Source organism: Durio zibethinus, chromosome 22, assembly GCF_047325235.1.
Source record: "Durio zibethinus cultivar Kanyao isolate XHJ-2024 chromosome 22, ASM4732523v1, whole genome shotgun sequence".
NCBI lineage: Eukaryota > Viridiplantae > Streptophyta > Magnoliopsida > Malvales > Malvaceae > Durio > Durio zibethinus.
Window position 1 is genome coordinate 7,575,504 of NC_143183.1, and position 20,524 is coordinate 7,596,027.

A 20,524-nucleotide genomic window follows, 5' to 3' on the forward strand; every position below is an offset into this window, starting at 1 on the left:
TGATTTTGGATCTTCAAGAGCGATATCATTATTCTCATATAAAAATATAAAAAAAATTTTATCGTTGAGATGAAGTGATAAAATTAATAATAATTAATTTTATCCATTTAATATATAAATTAAAAACTTGATGTATTTGAAAATTATAATTATTTTATATTATAAATTTTCATATTTTCAAATTAATATTTATGGTAATAAGTTCAAAAATAATTTGTATACTTTTTTATTTTTTTAAGATTTTATATAATATAATTTTTTGGTTTTCTTTTATTATAGTTTAATAGATTGGTTTGATTTTTTAATTCAAATATTTTTTACATAATTTTATATTATAAAAATCAATTTACCTATCAATAATTATATTTTATTATAAAAAATAAATATTACTAATATTTTACGAATTATTTTTTAAAACAATCTTAAAATTATTAATTTGTGTAATTATTAAAATTTGCATTGCTATTTTTATACTTTTAAATAAAATAATGTTTAATTTTTAGTAATATAAAAAACAATTATATTTAATTTTTAAAAGTTAATGATTATTAACTAAATAAAATGATTTCAAATCATAGACGTTAACATCACTTTGATAGTAAGATCACTCCGATGATTATATTTATAACAAATATTGAATCACGTTGATGTAACTTAAAAAAACATTTAAATTAACTTTCTAATTTTTATTAATAAAGTTTTAAGTTTTCAATCAAGTATCAAAAGTGTATTATTTTTTTAATCGATTGTACTTATTTTTTCATTTTTTTGTGACATTTTAAAATTTTTTGTTTAATAAAACTTAGAATAAATTGATTATATTTTTTATTTTCCTAAAAATATTCATGTTCAGTACATAATAAACGTAAAAATAAAGGTTGGATAATCTGAATGTAAATATAAACTAAAAAAAAAAAGAATATGTTTATATTGGACACATATCACATCCAACACTTATTCTTAAATCTATATAACATAGCAAATAAAAAATACATATAATTTTAATTGGCCTCCAAGATCAACAAGTGGTTGGGAGGCCAAAAGAAATGCACCTAGCAGTGAAAGTAGCGTGCATAAAAACAAAGCAAAGCTCCAGCAGATAAATTTGTTTATTTGGGTACATGAAGTTCAAGCAGATGATGAACATCTACGACTCTCGCTTGAACAGACGATCAAGATCAGGGAGGTTTTGTTTGATTTCAGGAACTTCCTTGAAGTTGTTGGTCCATGCGTACAGGCGAGGAAACATGTGGGCGTCGAGTAGATTTCTGCCAAGTTCTTCTTCAGTCATTCCTGACCAGTAGGTGAGTCCACCAAAGGCTATATCCACCATGCTAACCTTGTCTCCCCCCAAAGAATTTATTGGCATGTTCTTCTATGGTTTTTAACATTTCCAAGCTCTCCTCAATTAGTTTCTTTTGTTCTTCGCCTCTAGTTCCATAAATCTTCCATATTATTGAACCCTGTTTGAATCAAAAGTCATCATCAAACACATTCTCTCAATAACAAAATGTAACATTTTTCCGTCAGCATGATTTTTTCCTTTTTTTTTTTTTTTTATGTACCTTATCATCAGCAAATTTGATCCAAAACCGAGCAATGGCTCTCTCATACGGATCACTTGGCAGCAAGGAATTCTGGGGCCATATCTCTTCGATGTATTCAAGAATAACCGAAGACTCGGAAGTCGGTTTTCCACCTTGAATGAGCACAGGTATCTTCTTGTGAACCGGGTTAGACTGGAGAAGCAATGGACTCTTATTGAAGATATCTTCTTCTATATATTCATATGCTATGCCTTTCAGTTTCAGAGCCCAAATGACCCTGTAACTATATGGGCTAAGCCACATTCCAAGCAGTTTCACTTCTTCCATCTCTGAGAAATCAATCAGAGTGGCCAATTTTTATACTAAAAAGACTCCCAATTACAGAATCAAGAGGTGCTAAAATTCCAAAATGGAAGCAAATAAAGAAAATTGGTTTTATTTATAGAATTGTAGATGAAATCGAGAACGTTCAATTTGAGGAGCTGGAAGTTTTTGGATCATTTCCGCTAATGAGACAGAATTTGGAGGCATATCTATATGCCTAGAAATCTGAAACCAGTGTAGTGTACATCGAAGGATAAAGGGAATTGGCCTCAGCTATTGGTAGATTTTCACCTAGTGTAAAATATTATATTCATTTTCTTTGTCTATTGACTAGTTCAATGACAGGAATTATCATCTTTTCTAATTTTCCATTATAGAATTATGAGATATAATAGAGTTTCCAAAAGGACAACCGGTTTTCAAATTCAACCAACAAAATTTGAAACTGGAGAACTCCATCAATCACAAGAAATTGACTTTTATATAAGGCATACAATGTCTCAATAATCTGAATTCCTGATTGCTCAATCATCCAGAAAAGTGAAAAGCATTAAGAATCTGAATATGGTCAAGTCCTTTTTTACAGAGTGTTGTGGGCGCTGAAACTTAAAGGAGTAGCATATGAATACATAGAAGAAGATATATCTAGCCAACAAGATTCCCTTGCTTCTCCAGTATAATCCAGTTTGCAAGAAAATACCAGTACTCACTCATGGTGGAAAACCGATTTATGAGTCTGATTATTCCTGAATACATGGAAGAGATTTGGCCACAAAATTCCTTGCTGTCAACTGATCCCTATGATAGAGCCGTTGCTCTTTTTTGGATTAAAGGCAAATCTTTTGGCTTTCAGACATGGTTTTGAAGCCTGCTTTCTATATTTTAATTTCATTTATCTCCATTGTACAAGATCAATTTAATTGTCATATTCCATCCTTGATTCATACAGAGTCCAGCAATGTGGATGATTTTTTGGGCCAATGGTGAAGAACAGGAGAAGGGTGTTAAGGATAGCTTGGAAATGCTAAAAACCATTGAAGAAGATGCCTTGGGAGAGAATAAATTTTTGTTGTAAGAATTGTATTAACTTGTGAAGAATTATTTCAACTTGCATAGGTGGTTGAACGGTCTTTCAAAAGCCGAATGCTACCAAGATAGAGAATAGAACTTCAAGGAAATGTTTAGTGTGATTCAGATATCACTTTATTTTAGACTAATTTTGCCTCCAGCAATAACAGTATGCAATAAAGGATTGAACCCAATAGTTTAAAATACCTTCGCTTTTAAAGAAAGCTCCTTCATCAAATAGGATGGCAATGGATACTTTGGCACTTTGCAACCCGATTAAATAAGATTAAGGTATTTTATAGTCGAGTTCAAATAGGATTCAGGCAATAAAAAATATTTTTTATCACGGTTCGAGTTGTGATCTTAGGATATCCATTTTTCGAATCCAATTAAAAAAAATATTTTTTTAATATTATATGTTATTTATAAATTATTTATTATCAATGTAATATTTAACTAAATTAATTCATTAAATGATCTAGTTATAATTTTTATCTTTAATTTATTAACTTAAATTTTTTAATAATATTCAATAAAATTAATTTTAAATTTAAGTTTAAAAATTAAACTTCAATTCAATAAATAAGTATTTAGGTTATATTTAATATATAGGATAATGGATAAGATCGTATAATAATAATTTTATATTATGTTTGATTTATATATAATTAAAAGGAATAAAAATACAAGAATGATTATCATCCTCTCGAAATAAGATAATTCAATAATTCCAAAATAGAAAAGATTACTTTTAATATATGAAATTAAACTTATATCTTTTATTATACTTTAAAAATTACATCAATAATTTAAATTATATAAACATTGAAAAATGATAATTTTGACTAATAAATAAATTATCATATCTTAATTTTTACATATATAACATAAAATAGACTGATATTATTTAATCTAATCATATTTATAATATCATCGGTTTCTATCCTATCATCTTGAATGCAAAATATGACCTTAGTGGATTCAATTAGTTAATGATAATTGTCCCCAAGTCTTTAGCCTAATAGCTAAATAAGTTTAAGGAGACATCAAAAATTTGATTTCGAGCTAGGTCTTTTTCATTTTCTTTACTTGTTTTAGGATTTTACCCTCTTGATGTAATAAAAAAAAATTAATTAACCATAATTCTTTATATTGTACATGTGGAATTCAAAAACAAAAATTAAAAAATATTCAAATAATTATCAAATTTAAATATCTTGATAATTATTCAAATTCGGATACAGAGGATAACTTAGCCCTTACCATCACTACTTGAATGGGCTGCCTTAAAAAATTTAAATTTGTCCCTTCATGCAGTGCTACCTTTTTTTTTATATAAAAAAAAATTAAAAAAAAAATAAATTATTCAATCTTTCAAGTCATGATAAAATATATATCCTATCAATATCTCAAATCAATGATAAATTTGATTTGGATCTTACTCCTGCCTAAACGACACCCGAATTGAACCGAACCATTTGTCAGGCTATTATTCTCTTGTTTTGTTCCTTTAAAGTAATGGAGTAAGACATCGATTTCTCAAAAGGATCAATTTTTTTTGATTTTATGATAGACTCCCCTGAAAAACATTGGCACGCGTGTAAACGAGTGCTCTACCTAATTGAGCTATAATCCTTGTGTTTGTGATACATATTTTATCGTATTATTTAGATAATTTCTTGTCAAGATAAATATTACATGATCTAATAAGTAAGATGTGTCATACCTAACGATAGATGACTGTAGATTATATATTTGAGGTGATCTCAATAAATGATCACCGATGAGATTAAAACTCAAAATCTTTTTATCGAAATAAACAATCTTAACCGATTAAATCATTTATTTATTAGTTGCTTTTTTTATGGTTTTGTGGGTTTTTTGACATGGGTTTCATATTTGGGCTTTGTTGGGCTGCTATCGGGTTTGAGCTACTTAACTGGAGTTCTTTCCTCGGCCGATAGCTCCGTTTCTAAAGAAAGCTCATCATCTTGGAGAGTAAAGCAGTTAGTCGACTCCCAGAAAAAGAAAAATGAACTCCTAAAAATCCACAATCTCCGCCAAAGTGTCCTTCAACCATGTGGCGAAACTCTGCCACTTTAGGCTTCTATTCGAAACTTCTCTCCCCTTCTTCCTCCACCAATCCTAATTACTTTAATTACGCTTCCGCTTTTTCCATATTCAGTCAAATCGGCATTGTAGAACCGGCACTTTCTCCTTCTTATCATCGCTTTTACTGTTCATCGGAGGCGCCTTCACCCTCTCCCTCATCGGAATCCGTTATAAAGCTAAGGTTTCTTGCCTACAAATCTGATGTGTTTCGACCCTTAAGTTCCAAAGCTAGAGATGCAGTCCATCTTGTTCGTCACTACGGCCGATGTTACTGGGAACTCTCCAAGGCTCGTCTCAGGTCAAATCTCATTAAGACTTTTAGGCAAATCTTTGAATTTTTTTCTTTTTATAATTTGACTTTTTTTTGTGTTCGTTTTAATAGTATGCTGGTGGTGGCGACTTCGGGGACTGGATATGTACTAGGGAGTGGAAACGCCGTTGATTTGGTGGGCCTTTGTTGTACCTGTGCTGGAACCATGATGGTTGCTGCTTCTGCAAATTCGTTGAATCAGGTTGCGTTTCTCCTTTTTTTTCAGTTCTTGATTGCTCTCTTTGAGCATTTTGTTAAGCATAGTCGTATCATTCAGAAACCTGAATTAAGTTTTAGCTGATCCTATTGAAATGTGCAGTTTTATAGAATAGTATCATTATCAATTTGATATCTACTATTGACTATTTATATTTGCAAGCATGGTAATGGCTCTATCTTCAACAAAAAGTCACATATCAACAATATTATCTCTTTCTTTTCTTAAAGGGTTCTTGTAGAAAGATCTTTTGTCTATCTTGCTTAGTTGAACGTATAGCTCATGAAAAAAATAAGGAAAACATTGAGGAGAAAAACATCTCTCCCTTTAGGTGTGCCTTTCATTTAGCTGTTGCTATAATGAAGAGGTACCTTTTAGGTGCCAAAGGCTTGCGCTTGAGTAAAGGCTCATTGCCTGATGGTTGAGAGGGAGAGGCACTTTAATTGATCTCTGCTTCACCTTAGCACCTAAATGCACCTCGGCACACACCTTGACAGTACTAATTGGGACCAAAATCTTCAATTCAATTTATGCTTTTAATTTTTTTCTTATTAGCCTAAAAATGCCCTTATCTAATGTTCTGACTTTCTTTTCCTTTTATTAACCTTAGGACAAACTAGGGAATAGTACAGCTAGTATATAGATATTTACAAATACACATAATTTTACAAAAAGTAGCACCTACACCTTGCTAATACAAGGATCCTAGTGACACTTGTGCCTTTGAGGACATATTGAATTTTTTATATATTAAATTATCAAGGCTTTCTCTCACCCCTGCCCCTTTCTTTTTATTAGTTTTAAAAGATTAATATGAGGGTATAGCTGACTTTTTAGGTTATTTATCTACAAATCTCATATTAGGAATGTTGTGTTAGTGGCTCATTATCAAGTTCGATGAGTTCTCTTGCACTACAATTGATGATGAGGTAGATTATAGCTCATTGGGCATTATTTAAATCCATCAAATAACTTTCCTAATATAAGAGAGATAAATAACCCTACAAGAGGAGAGGAAAAGAAACAATATAAATTCTTTGAAATTCTAAGAATTGAATTCATGATTTGTAAATTGTAATTTTCTATCACCTTTTTTTCTTGACCACTATGTTTTTATTACCTTTGGTTAATTGATTGGCAAGCATGGTGATCATACATGATGATTGTATTTTAAGTTGCTTTTAAAATTTTGACTAGATTGACTGAATTTCAATTAACCCATGTATTCATGTCCCTAGGTGCTTGAGATAAATAATGATGCCAAAATGAAGAGAACAAAGCAAAGACCTCTACCTTCAGGACGCATCACAATACCACATGCTGTCACCTGGGCAACTTCTGTTGGGTCTGCTGGCACTGCTCTGTTGGCATGCAAGGTGACCAGATGAGTTCACTCAGTTCTTTTCTGGATTTCTTTAATTCTAAAATTTGATTCTTTTGTGTTCACCAAACAATAAAATGTTGTCAGCTGAGTGACTAATATTGCTGCTGTGACAAGATTATTGCAGGCTAATATGTTGGCAGCTGGACTTGCTGCTTCCAATCTTGTTCTTTATGCATTTGTGTATACTCCATTGAAGCAGATTCACCCTGTCAATACATGGGTTGGGGCCATTGTTGGTGCTATTCCTCCTCTTCTAGGGTAATTTTGTCTTGAAATTCTATTAACTTTTTTGTGGTGATTGTCTCTAAAGGTGTGTTTGGATGAGGAACTTAAAAATTTTGAAGAATTTTGAAATGAAAGCTTTTTAAAATACATCAAATCAAAATACTATATTTGTAATTGCTAAATATTTTTTAGAAAGAAATTTAGAATATTGGAATTTGATGAAATAAAAAAAAATAATTATAACCGAGAAATAATCATATTAGGGATAAAATAAGAAAAATATTGAGAAAAATATGCAATGAGTATATTTGATTTGTAAAAGCACATACATATTACTAATAATACGAAAAAAGTAAAAAAAAAAAAAAGTGAAATGAGTTTTTGTAGTTAGAAGTAAAGAAAATAAAAGTTGCATAAAAAAGGGAGCATAAAAAATATCGATATTTTATCAAAAAATCAAGGAATTTCACAAATTCCACCGCTTGAGGTGGAATTTAAAAAGAGAATTGAACCCTCTAAAATTCCTCTTTCAAATTCCAAGAATTTTGACAATTCTAATTTTTATTTTGCCAAACAATGTAATTGCATTTTAGAATTTTGAAAGTCTCTCAATGAATGAATTCCCTCAAAATCCCTTATCTGAGCACAACCTAAGGAAATTTTAGTTGTTCAATTTTTAATGGTTGGTATAGTATTTAATTGTGTCAAGTTTTTCCCATTTGTTAATACTTGTTTGTGCCATACAAAAAAATTGGAGCTAAAATGTCTTGTATGGGACTCCCACGATATGCTACCTATTTTATTTGATCTTTGTGGTTAAAAGAAGCTACTTGGAATATAGAATCATTAACTAGCAAGCTAGTAGAGATAGGAGAGATAATGGCTAGAAGAGGAATTAATATTATGTGTCTCTAAGAAACTAAGTGGGTAAGGGAAAAGACTAGAGAGATAGAAACACGAGGCTCTAAGCTTTGGTACACAGGTAAGGAAAGGAGTAGAAATGGAGTGAGAATAATTGTAGATAAGAATTTGAGGGATGATGTGGTTGAGGTTAAAAGAAAGGGAGATAGAATTTTACATGTTAAACTTATATTAGGAGAGGAAATTGTTACCGTCATTAGTGTTTATGCTCCGCAAGTTGGTTTGGATCAAACGAGGAAGCAAAAATTTTGAGAAGAGTTAGACGAGATAGTGTGAGCTATACCAAATAGAGAAAAGTTGTTTATTGGACGAAACATGAATGATCAGGTAGGCAAAAATGGTAGTGACTTTGAAAGAGTGCATAAAGGATATGGCTTTGGAGAGAGAAATGAGGTCGGAGATAATATTCTTTACCTAACTATATTAAACACGTATTTAAGGAAAAGAGAATAACATTTGGTGACTTTTAGGAGTGGGTCAAATGCAAGTCAAATTTACTTTATTTTACGAGGAAAGAGGATAGAAGTAGCTGTAAGGATTGGAAGGCTATACCAAGTGAGAGTGTGATAATACAACATAGACTGTTAGTACTTGATATCTTTCATCTCAGGGGGTCAAAAAGGATATATCAGAGTTATGAACCACGTATTAAGTGGTGGAACTTGAAGGGGGACAAAATGTTAGCTTTAAGGGAGAGACTAGTAAAAGAAATTGATTGGAATCTTGATGAGGATGTAGAAGTAATGTGGGAAAATATTACTACTAGAATTTAAAGAGTTGCTAAAGAGACGCTTGGCGAATTTAGGGGTCATGCACCATTAAGAAAGGAATCTTGGTGGTGGAATGATGATGTGAAAATGACAATTAAAGCTAAGCAAGAGTCTTATAAAAAAAAGAAACAATAGGCATGAGGTGAGTTACCTGCTGTGTAAGACAACAAAAAAGGAAGCCAAACAGGTTATTTGAGATTCATGAGGAATTATATAGAAAACTAAAGATAAGATGGAGAAAAAGAATTGTTCAAAATTGCTAAGATAAGGGATAAGAAGAGTAAAGATCTTAGTGGCGTAAGATGCATTAAAGGCAGGGACGAAAGAGTTTGAGTGAAGGATAAAGAGATTAAGAAGAGATGGAGAGATTATTTTGATAATCCTTTTAATGGCAATTTTGAGCATGATATAAGTGGGCTTAACATACTTTTTAAGGATGTAAATTGTGTGTTTAAACGAAATTTTAAAAGGTATGAGGTTAAAGAGGCTTTGAGAAAGATGAAAGTAAAGAAAGCTATAGGACCAGATGAAATCTTGATTGAAGTTTGGAAATGCTTGGGTAAAATAGGGATAGAATGATTGACGTATCTTTTTAACAAAATTTGGCATACTCAAAAGATGCTAAAAGAATCGAGGAAGAGTAGTCTAGTGCCTTTATACAAGAATAATGTGATATACAAAATTATTTGAATTATCTAGGAATAAAGCTTATGAGTCATACTATGAAACTTTGGGAGAGAGTAATTGAATGTAGGTTGCGACATGTGGTCACTATTTCATTTCCTAAAACCAACTTGGGTTTATGCTAGAACATTCCACAACAAAGGCAATCCACCTATTAAGGCTTTTATTGTAGAGTTTTCGAGTGAGAAAAAAAGATCTACATATGACATTTATCAACCTAGAGCAAACATACGATAAAGTTCCTCGAGAGGTGTTTTGGTGGGGCTTAATAAAGAAAAAGAGTTCCTTTAAAGCACATTAACATAGGTAAATATATGTATAAAGTAGTAATAATGAATGTGAGGATGGTTAGGGGCATGACTAAAGCTTCCCCATTACCTCAGGATTGCATCAAAGCTCAACACTAAGTCCATTTCTTAAAAAATTAGTTATGGACGAGCTTATTGGACATATACATGATAAGGTGCCATGGTGTATGTTATTTGCTGATGATATAGTCTTCGTTGCTGAAACTAGTGATGATCTTAATGTGAAATTAGAATTATGGAGGCATACATTGGAGTCTCAAGGTTTAAAATTGAGTAGATCTAAAACTTAATATAGGGAATGTAAGTTTAGTAATCATAGGGAAGCGAGTGCTAGCATGATTAAGTTGGATGGTGAGGTAGTACAAAAGAGTAGTCATTTTCAATATTTGGGATCAATTATTTAGAGCGATGCTAAGATAGAAAAGGATGTAAATCATACAATTCATGCAAGAGAGTGAGCTAGCGATGTGCGTTAGTTGTGTTGTGTGATCACAACATGCCTTTAAAGGCGAAATTGTATAAAACAACTGTAAAGTATGCATTACTATATGGAACTCAACGTTGGGACGTAAATCATAGGATTCAAGAAGGATGGTGAGGTGGCGAAGTGTATCATGTGTGTTGTATGATCACAACATGTCTTTAAAGTTAAAGGCAAAGTTATATAAAACAATTGTAAAGCTTGCATTGTTGTATGGAACTCAATGTTAGGTTATTAAGAAACAACATGAGAAGAAAATGGGCATAGCTAAGATGAGAATGCTTAGATGGATGTGTGGTAAGGCTAGAAGAGACAAAATCATAAATGAAGAGATTCTAGGAAAATTAGGGGTAGTCTGAATTGAGGAAAAGATGAGAGGATGGTTTGGACATGTGAAATGTATGCCTCTCTGTGCACCAATTAAGAGAAATGAGTTTTTAGATTTAAGAGAGATCAAAACTTCTAGAGGTAGAGGACAAAAGATGCGGATGCAAGTAATAAAAAATGATATGATAGTACGAAAGACATGGATGCAAGTAATAAAAAATGATATGATGGTTAAGGAAATAGATGAAAAGGTTGTTGTTGATAGAAATGAGTGGCGCAAGAAGAGTCAAAACTACGACCTAATATGATTTTCCTTTTTTGGCCCTTCATATAGTCGACTCCAGAGTTATGAGATATAAGGCTTAGTTTGTTGTTGTTGTTTGTGGTTAAAAGACTTGTATGATAAGTTGATGTTGATGGCATGATTTGACTACTTAGCAGGTTCAGCGAGCTTAGGTTTCTGAATCTTAGTTTATTATTTTTACTGTAACTATGGAGGTCAAGAAATAGGGATAGCCTTTTGGTGCTAGAAATATTGTTTCTGCAAGTTCCTAGCTTGGTAATATGAGATTAGCACAATGAAGTGGCATCTTGTAATATGCCTTTTTTCCCTTGTTTTCTGATTGAAACAACCAGGTTTCAGCCCTACTGTTTGGCTTCTGATTGCATCATAAAGAGATTTGGAAATAATTGAAGGTACTGTCCAGTTGCTGGAACCCCATATGACTGGAGGTCTGCAGCACTATTTTTAGAAGTGTTAGCTAGGACATTGAAGAGGTTGCCTGGCTCTTAGATAGCTTGTAATGGAGCTTTCCTTGAATCCTGTGGCCTTAGGGAGGGGTTTATAAAATCTTCAATTCATCTAGGTTGCTTATAGTTAAGAACTTTTTTCAAACATCTATGGGCAGAACTTGGACATTAGAGCGTGAATGGTTCTAGTTTCATGATAAACTTTCCTGACATGGATGTGATACCCCATCTCGTGTAACCAACTCAGCTGATTTTTCTATTAACTTAACATATTATTGTTGACTAGTGCTTCTGCTTTTGTTTAACTTTTTTCATATGAAAATTGCCCCTAGTTGACATCGATGATGGAGAACACTTGCCAATGTTCTGCAGAAGAATTATTCTCTTTTTGTGGTCTCTGGAGGCTGATGGAATTCTGAAGTTTCGTATATCGCTTATAAACAAATCTGTGTATGACTAATGAAACAGGGAAAAATAAAGCCTCCTCAAATTTAAGGGAAAAAGGAACAAAAGATCCCCATATTGTGTTGAAAGATGTATATGTAATCCCTGTTTCAGAATTATAAATATAAGTAGCATATGCTGAGGGGGTACAGAAATGCGTAAAATCTTTTGCTTGAAATATAGAGGTCATTTTATTTGGAAAAGGAAAAGATGATCCTTAACTAGGCTTTGCTTTGGGTTGCTTTTAAGTTTTATTTTAAATTTAATTTAACCACTTATACTCAGGCTTACTTTTTTCTGTTCTGAATTCTTAGGTGGGCTGCTGCTTCTGGTCAGATTTCCCTCAATGGATTAATTCTTCCAACGGCTCTCTACTTTTGGCAAATACCCCATTTTATGGCCCTTGCATACTTATGCCGCGATGACTATGCTGCAGGAGGGTATGTGGATGTTTTTGCAATAGACATTTTCTGAACCTGTTTTGCAATCAGTCAAGCAACCTTTTATTCTTCCCTGCAAAAAAATAAAAATAAAAAAAAAAAAAAAAATTGAACTTCTCTATTTCGGCCCTTTCTAAGTAATCTTTTTTGAAACCTAAGCTTTGGCTTGGAGAAATGATCTTAAGTTTCTCGACTGCAGTAGACAAATGCCATAATATAACGTGGAAAGTGGAGACTTTTACCTTTCTTGAATTAAGAAATGTATTTGGTTTACTTTGTCAGAAGATATCATTGGGATGATTCTTTCATTGATAATATCTAAGGCATCTCAGCGCCTTTTGCGTGTGAATTGGTGAATTATTAATTCATTTCACTTGATCTTGGTCCCTTGATTTCATTTTCTATGATGTGTTATTTTTTCAGGTATAGGATGTTCTCTCTTACAGATCCTTCAGGTCAGAGAACAGCTGCTGTGGCTTTCAGGAACTGCCTGTATCTTATTCCTTTGGGATTCATAGCCTATGACTGTAAGTTACCTTATTCCATACATGAAAACTATCATACCAGGCTTCCTTTTGCCTTAGTCATTTATATTTATTAAAATTTCACATTGCAGGATTTAGCACCATATACTGACATAATTTTAAAACATTGGGTATGCACAAAAACTATATAACCTGAATATGAATTTAGTAGTTTCTGTTTATACTATCTTAATTTGTACTACGGTACATGGGGTATGGACTCTACTTTGTCTTAATTCACATTTTTATTTCATCATACAAGCTAGTGAAATTTTTTTTTTCCAGGGGGGGTGGCTTCTGGGTGGTTTTGTGTTGAATCATCTCTTATTACCCTAGCAATAAGTGCTGCAGCATTTTCATTTTACCGTGACCGTACTACTCAAAAAGCAAAAAGGATGTTTAATGCTAGCCTTTTGTATCTTCCTGTGTTTATGTCTGGACTCCTATTTCATCGGCTCTGTGATGATCAGCAATGCCTTGCGGATAACCCTGACAGGATTGTTGAGCTTTCATCTTCCTCACAAGATGTAATTGATAGTGGAGAAGATGATCAAAAGAAGAAAGTGAGGCATTTCACTGCTGGTCCACAAGCACGCCCACCTGTAGCATATGCATCCATTGCTCCATTTCCCTTCCTTCCCGTCCCTTCATATGTTGATCCTTGATGCATCAATTGGCTTCAAATTTCCTATACCAAACAAAATTGTTGGAAGGGAACCCTGAAATCTTTTCAGCTTTCTTTAATTTCTCTCTCTCTCTCTCTCTCTCTCTCTCTCCATTTTACACATTTTTGCTTCTCGACTTTCATTAATTTGAAATTAATGTAATTGTGATTAAGCTGTTAATGCACTCTGAGTAGCATTAAACTTGCAGGTCTTCTGCATGCGCTTCCTTTCAAATAAACCCGTTATTCATGGATCCTTGGCAATGTACTCTGCCTTTGGTATTTGGTTTTGATGTCATACACTTTAGCCATGAGCATTTGAAAAATTCACTTCTATTTGATCTTTCAACATATAATCGGTTGTTTATAAAACGATGCATCATGGAAAACTAAACGATGAGAATACACATCAAATGCAAGTAAACCAATCAACTGCAACCTAGAGTTTGCAAAATGTCGCTCACAGCTTAATGTACTGCTTTATTTTCAACAATGAAATGGAAAACCAATGGATATGAGTTTTAAAGCCACTTTTCAGGTCAAAAGCTACTTTTGATGCACTTTTAATATTAAACAGAAAAAATGTAAGTTTTTAATTTAAAATTTTGATTTACAAACCCAAAATAAAACTCCTAAAATGATAACTACCGCAATCAGTTGCAATTTTTATAAAATAATTTAATTATTCTTGACATCTCTAAACTTTTATTATCATATATATTTTTAAATATTTCAATTAACCATAGAAATGCTAATCACTTAAAATTCTTAAACCATATTTTCTCACCACTTTTAAACATTGTTTTCTGCCATTTTTCAACCACAACAACAATTAAGTTTGGTTACAAACATGATAGACAAAAAATGAATGACCAAAAACCAAACTAGAAATACAATTACAATCTCCAACTACAAATTATTTCTAATACATGGCTGACCAGGATAAATTTCCGGTTTTTCTTTTTTTTTTTTCCCCCCTCATCACGTTTGACGCTACCCACCCTCTCCTTTGAGAAATCTGTTTAAGTCTAATGCCTAAGTTTGAACCAAACAAAAAAGAAGCAGCAGCTTATGTCTGACCAAATTCTCTATCTAATAAAAGAACAGCTTAAAGACAGCTACAAAATCCAAAATCAAGTTTGGTCAAATGAAGGGGTTCAAGAATCACGACATCTATAATAGTTGCAATCTACCATACACCCAAGAATCGAATTACGGCAGAGACACCAATATTCTTTGTATGGAACATATAACCATGGCATTGTTGAAGGTAGTGTGGCTCCCAAAGTAGATGCAACTCTGGGCAGGGCCGAGGGTAGACAAATTAAGTTTAGAATACAATGTTAAAGCTCAGAACAATGAGTATGCCAAAATATATTATATTAACTTACTTGTTACCGCTAAGAAGTCCAAAAACTGATGTTGCAAAGTATGATCGAGAAACTCCAGAAAAAGCTTTTCTATAATGCGGTAAGACCATTTGTCCTGTAAAAATTTTCCCATTATGATTAGCACTAGACATTCCAATGAAAATCCAAGCAAAGAAAGAAAATCATGCATTAGGTCCTTTATTGATTTTAGCAAATGGTGTATGCTAAGAATTTGTTAAGAATTGTCCATAGTGGTCTAGAATATCCAATGAAAATCAAGACTTTCAGTGAATAACTGATCAAGGTCTCACCTATGCTCAAATAATTGCTGTGAAGAATTGAAATCAAAACATTAGATATCATTCTATTTATATCCTCTCTTTGCGGTGCCTCTTCAAATGGCAAACTGTTTTTATCAATATGCGCACTACATGAGGAATCACTGCTACTATTGTGACAGGCAATGCTTTCAAACCATATCCCCAATGGAAATCTTCTAGGTTTTATCAACCGAAGGACAATTTTAATATAAGGAGTAGCATGGATAACAGATATGATGACTTCGATGAACATACAGCTAAGGCTGATGACTGTTTTCATGATGGTGAAGAAAATATAGAAGACAGAGGTTGTCGGCAACAGAAGCAAAAGTGGTGTAAATAGAAGAGATCCAACAACATGTTGCTTCACATTGTAGTCAAAGCTATCTAATCTTTGACGAAGAGGATTCCACTTCCGTCCCCTGCCAACAGTACATCAGCTCTTAGAACAGCTTGAAAGAACTAAATAAATTTATTGATGTCTGATGTGACATAGTTTACTTCTAACAAAACCAATAAGTTGTCTGCTTTTCAAATTCTATCAGATAAAGCTATATGGAGATACAAATGTATAACAAAATAATGATACTGATATATAAATAAAGAAGAAAAACGCTAGTCTTTTAAGAGCATTTAATCCCTTCTCCAAGCAGCCAGTAATTTAAACAGAAACAGGATTCTGGACCAATTGATATTAGAAAACACTTTGATTGAGATGGAATAGGGTTGGGTATGGTATGTTCTTCCAGGAAATCAAAATGACAGTCATAGTTTAGCACTATCAGATGTAGAGATCAATTTTTATCAGACCTGATATGATATATAAATATGTTCTATTTACTTTCCAGAGTTTTTGTTGCACCACTATATACAAAAATACTGCCTTCAATAGGCCCTAATGTCATTCAAGGTCAGATTAATACAACTTCTATGAAAAAAGACTCAAACCAGGCCTTTAATTGGTTCTAATATATGTTAGCAATAACCCATTAACACAGATGTGACTACCAGCTGCATTATACGCAACACAATCAAAAAACTTTATAATAACAATGAATGGATTAGAGCCAAACAAATCCTAAATGAGAAATGCTGAAGTGGTACCTGAAAAGACGCCACAAAGCTGCTAGCGTGTGTAACTGCTGTGAATAGAGAATTGAGATTAACCAATGAAGTGTTGACACATGCAATGTAGCTATCGCAATCATGTCTATAACCAACGCAGCAGGTATTGTCAACCCAAAAAGAATTGCCAATGTAGCAAGTACTTTGATCAAATAAATGAAGAGAGAACCCACAAAAATCCAAAGGGTAGACCAAATTTGAATCGTATTCAGAGAAATCATGCCAAGAACTCCAGCCAATTCTATGTTCAACTTGAAACCTGCCGGGACACCCATCAACCACACACATCCTGACCTCAACAACTCATTTGTAAAGTTACGGGCAAAATTAGAAATCCATAAACAGACAGATTCTGTGTGAAATAGAAGTGCCAAACCAATCAAGTCTCCCAAAAGGATATCAACAACCAAACTTGACCACATGGAATGCTTATGTAATGCAACCTTTTCCGCACACTCCACACTTGATTGAGACCTAACAGAAAACATTATTATCGGGATAATGAGGGGAGGCATAATGGGCACTATTCTGAAACTTCATATAGAAAAACATGCCTAAGCTCAATAATGAACTGAGAACATGATATATCAACAAATGAATTCATATATATTCTACAGACTTGCCACCTGAGGTCACTGTCCTGAAGAAAGATTGGCCAATATAATATCTGACAACAACGAATTCGAATATTTATCCAGGTATTGCTAAATGCCTTTGCTGATGCAGAGTATACCCATGATTGAGATCCAAAATTCAAAATGTAATGGAAAAACTGAAGAAAAATATAAAAAATAGTAGATAATGATGCGATTGACACGGCCAATATATGCCACGTAAAGGTACAAAACCTGCAAAGCCAAATAATGGTATATCAGAAAATGCAGACAGACATGACAAAGGCGAGCAGCAACCTAAAGTTAGGATGAGATTACATCCAAATAATGGGAATATTAGCAGAGGATCTCTTTAAGCCATCATGTCTCTCAAAAAATTTCTTAGCTGCAGTGGCACTGTTGATCGCCAAAATGACTGTATCCTGCTTTCAAAATTTTTTAAAATTAAAAAAAAGAAAAGAAAAGAAAAGAAACTGTCCTAATTCCACCAAAAGGTACTTGTGAACTATTTTACCAAGTCATTTAAAGGCTGCTTTTGTTGAAGTTCATCAACCCACTGAGGCTTCTTAAGAGAAGGTTTCTCATGCTCAGAAGAATTCCAGAATCTCAATGAGAAATGGTGTCCACCAAATGTTGGAGTTTCATAGAATATAACCTAAAATTGTTCAGACAAGCCAACATAGATTAGTCGCCATTAAGAAATACAACTAAATGACAAACCAAACAGTAGAAGCAGTCAGACCTACATACATGGTCGTCAAATTGAGACAATATTTCCCTGTTCCAGTGAATATGATGCAATTTAGGAATCCAACAAATTCCCCAGGCATTAAGATGAAGAGAATCATATACCAGCTCGATCCAGTAATCATTTTCTATAGATGTCTGCCTACACTGGTCTAATAACCCATCAAGTTTAAGGCATCCACAGCATTCGCTAACATCATCAATACTGTGAGCGCAGGATTTTCTGACATCATCCTCTTCTACTCCATTGTAAAACACTTGACCATTGCTGAGACAAGGTCTATACTGACCCAACAAAGAAAACTTCGATTTACCTTGAAGAGATACATGCATATTACCATTGATGGAATGGAGGATCTCCTATTTACAGAAAATATCCAGCATTGTCAAATAAAGTCCCAAATTTAAACCATTTCCAAATACCAAAGCTAGATGCCGTATAATATCAAGCTCAACAAGATAACAGTTCAACACAATAAGCAATTTGGTTTCTTTAATTTCAAAGTACCCATTTTTTCTAAGCAATTATAATTCATACATAAAATTCTTTTTTTCCAAAAATAATTTGAAAGAAAAAATAAGTGCTTTACACGGAGCATTACAAAATCAGCAATAAATAACTTCAAAACACACAAGTAATTTTCGTTATTTAATTTCTAATTACCCTTTCTCAAAGCAATTATAATTCATAAAATCTTTTAGAAAAATTGAAATCAAAATTACTGCTTTACCTGAAAACTAGATTGCAGATTCGAAGAAGACTCGTGATTTGAAGCGAAAGCGACGACAATGTCAACAGAATCTGAAGAACAAGACACGAACCAGCCAAACAGAAGATTATAAGTAGATGGTAGGGTTGAAGAGAGCGGCTTTGGCCACCAAATCCTACACTTTCTTCTCATTTTTTTTTTTTTTTGGTTTTCACGTTATTATCTTAAAAATTTACTCAAAATTGCTTTGCTTTCACTTTAAACCCTTCAAGAAATTTTATAACGTGCTTAAACTCTTAATTCCGGCCAATTTCATTTGTTTTCTAATTCTCCATTCTTTCCTTTTTCCCTTTTTCATTTCACTGATTTTATTATCTTCTTCCAGCTTGAAAGTTGAAACCCTAGTTCATTTCTATACAATTTAGAAGAAAAATAAATAATAAAAAAGACGATTATGTGGCAAAAATATATTATATTATGAAAATTCTTTTTCTTGCTTTTTTCTTGTTTAATTAATTTGACAAAAAATAAATACATAAGTTTGTATAATTTACCATGTAGCATTACGGTTTTCATTTTCAACTACCTTTAATTATAATTATTAACTAATTTGTTATTCGTACAATATACAAATAAATTTTATTTATTTAAATGTATGTAAATATATAAATTAACATTATATTGTTTAATGTATATATAAAATATATATAATATAGTCAAGATATAAAATTATAATAAATTTGATTAATAGTTTGTATTTATTTCATTCAACAGTTTGAATTTTTTCAATAAAAATAATAATTAATTTTTAACTATATATTTATATTTCTTAAATTACTTTAATTATTTGAAATTATAATATTGTTAAATACTATTTTATTTTTAAAATTCAAACAATTATTATGTTAAATTTTTATTGTCATTTTTTAATATTTAATTTATCTAAAAATAAAAAAATTCTTAATTTTATTATCAACATAAATAATAAAAATAAATTTTCAAAAATAATAATAATAACATAAAAAAGTAAAAATACTTGAAAAATAAATCTCACAAAAAAATAATAATTTTAGATAATACTTGAGTTTTAATTTAATTAGTTTTTTTTAGCAATGGGCTTTAATTAATTAGTTGGGTCAATATATTTTATGAGTTTAGCACACCAATGGCCCACTTATTTTCTTTCATTGATATGAAATCCTAAAATTCTAATCATCATGCTTAGACTTGATAATTTATGTTATCGTATTGTATAAAATATTATATTTATGTCATGTTTTACACGAAAATCACGTGTCACAGTTCATATCTACATCAAAATATAAAATATAATTTTTTTGTTTTATTAAACTTATTTATGGTTTTCTAAAATTTTAAGTCGTATTATCTTCGTATCTTTTATTCGTATCATTTTCATATTGTATTATTGTATCGTATTTCAAATTGTTAGGTCTAATATGCTTTCTTTTTCCTTCTCTAATTGGACGTTTTTCTCCTTTGCTCTATTAACTTCTCAAAATAATTCCCCACATTTCATTCTATTCTCTTCCAATGTCGTCAACTGTCACTTTCGACGATGCTCAGCAATTCCTATTCTTTGCTTTTTTTTCTTTTTTCATCCATTTTCCTCCTCATTGATTTTTTTTTCTCACTAATCTACTCCTTCTTGTATATTTTATCCCTCTTCCATTATTGGTGGTGGTGGTTTTAATCTTCTTTCCAGTTCCTTTTTTTGTCTTAGCTAAAAACCTCTTAATTATTTTAGACATAATTTTGTCCGAATAAATTCTAAATAAAATTCATCGCTCACAGTCAAACTCGAGTCAAATTTTGAAATACCAAGTTGATTAGAAAAAGTAGGTATAGTGCATGCAAAGAAAATTAAAGAGCCTGAAAATTTTAAAAAAATAGGAAAAATATATATCCCAAGTGAAATTGATTCATTTTAATGATAAAATACATGGAATATAATTATTTGAGTTTAAAAAATCAATTGGAGAATTTTTTAAGAACTAATTTAGAAATTTAAGTTATGAAATTTTTTATTTTTCAATTCTTCCTACTTACATTAAAAAAATTCTCGTGCAAATTCTATGAGATTTTATAGTAATGTTTATGCATGAAACTACATGGAATTA

The 20,524-nt window shown here is 31.9% G+C and overlaps 2 protein-coding genes and 1 pseudogene across 3 annotated transcripts; 1 reads left to right on the top strand and 2 right to left on the bottom strand.

Annotated features, from left to right (window-relative positions):
* Positions 1-985: 985 nt before the first annotated feature.
* Positions 986-2,973, bottom strand: LOC111307307 (putative glutathione S-transferase pseudogene; annotated as a pseudogene).
* A 1,934-nt stretch (positions 2,974-4,907) lies between these two features.
* Positions 4,908-13,754, top strand: LOC111307909 (protoheme IX farnesyltransferase, mitochondrial-like). Its single transcript, XM_022906244.2, has 7 exons — positions 4,908-5,349; positions 5,434-5,563; positions 6,817-6,954; positions 7,087-7,220; positions 12,187-12,312; positions 12,736-12,839; positions 13,122-13,754. The coding sequence occupies exons 1-7, from the start codon at positions 5,018-5,020 to the stop codon at positions 13,499-13,501; spliced, it is 1,344 nt and encodes a 447-aa protein (XP_022761979.2). The 5' UTR covers positions 4,908-5,017; the 3' UTR covers positions 13,502-13,754.
* Positions 13,755-14,278: 524 nt separating this feature from the next.
* On the bottom strand, positions 14,279-18,921 carry LOC111307907 (N-acetylglucosaminyl-phosphatidylinositol biosynthetic protein gpi1). 2 transcript variants are annotated; one of them, XM_022906240.2, is made up of 9 exons: positions 18,408-18,921; positions 17,680-18,036; positions 17,444-17,584; positions 17,248-17,351; positions 16,942-17,163; positions 16,295-16,789; positions 15,182-15,612; positions 14,892-14,985; positions 14,279-14,799 (listed from the first exon to the last, which is right to left on the bottom strand). In XM_022906240.2, the coding sequence occupies exons 1-9, from the start codon at positions 18,576-18,578 to the stop codon at positions 14,658-14,660; spliced, it is 2,157 nt and encodes a 718-aa protein (XP_022761975.2). In that variant the 5' UTR covers positions 18,579-18,921; the 3' UTR covers positions 14,279-14,657. The 2 variants fall into 2 exon arrangements, with proteins under 2 accessions (XP_022761975.2, XP_089608113.1); XM_089751987.1 differs by having other exon boundaries at positions 17,676-18,036; positions 18,408-18,487.
* Positions 18,922-20,524: the final 1,603 nt, after the last annotated feature.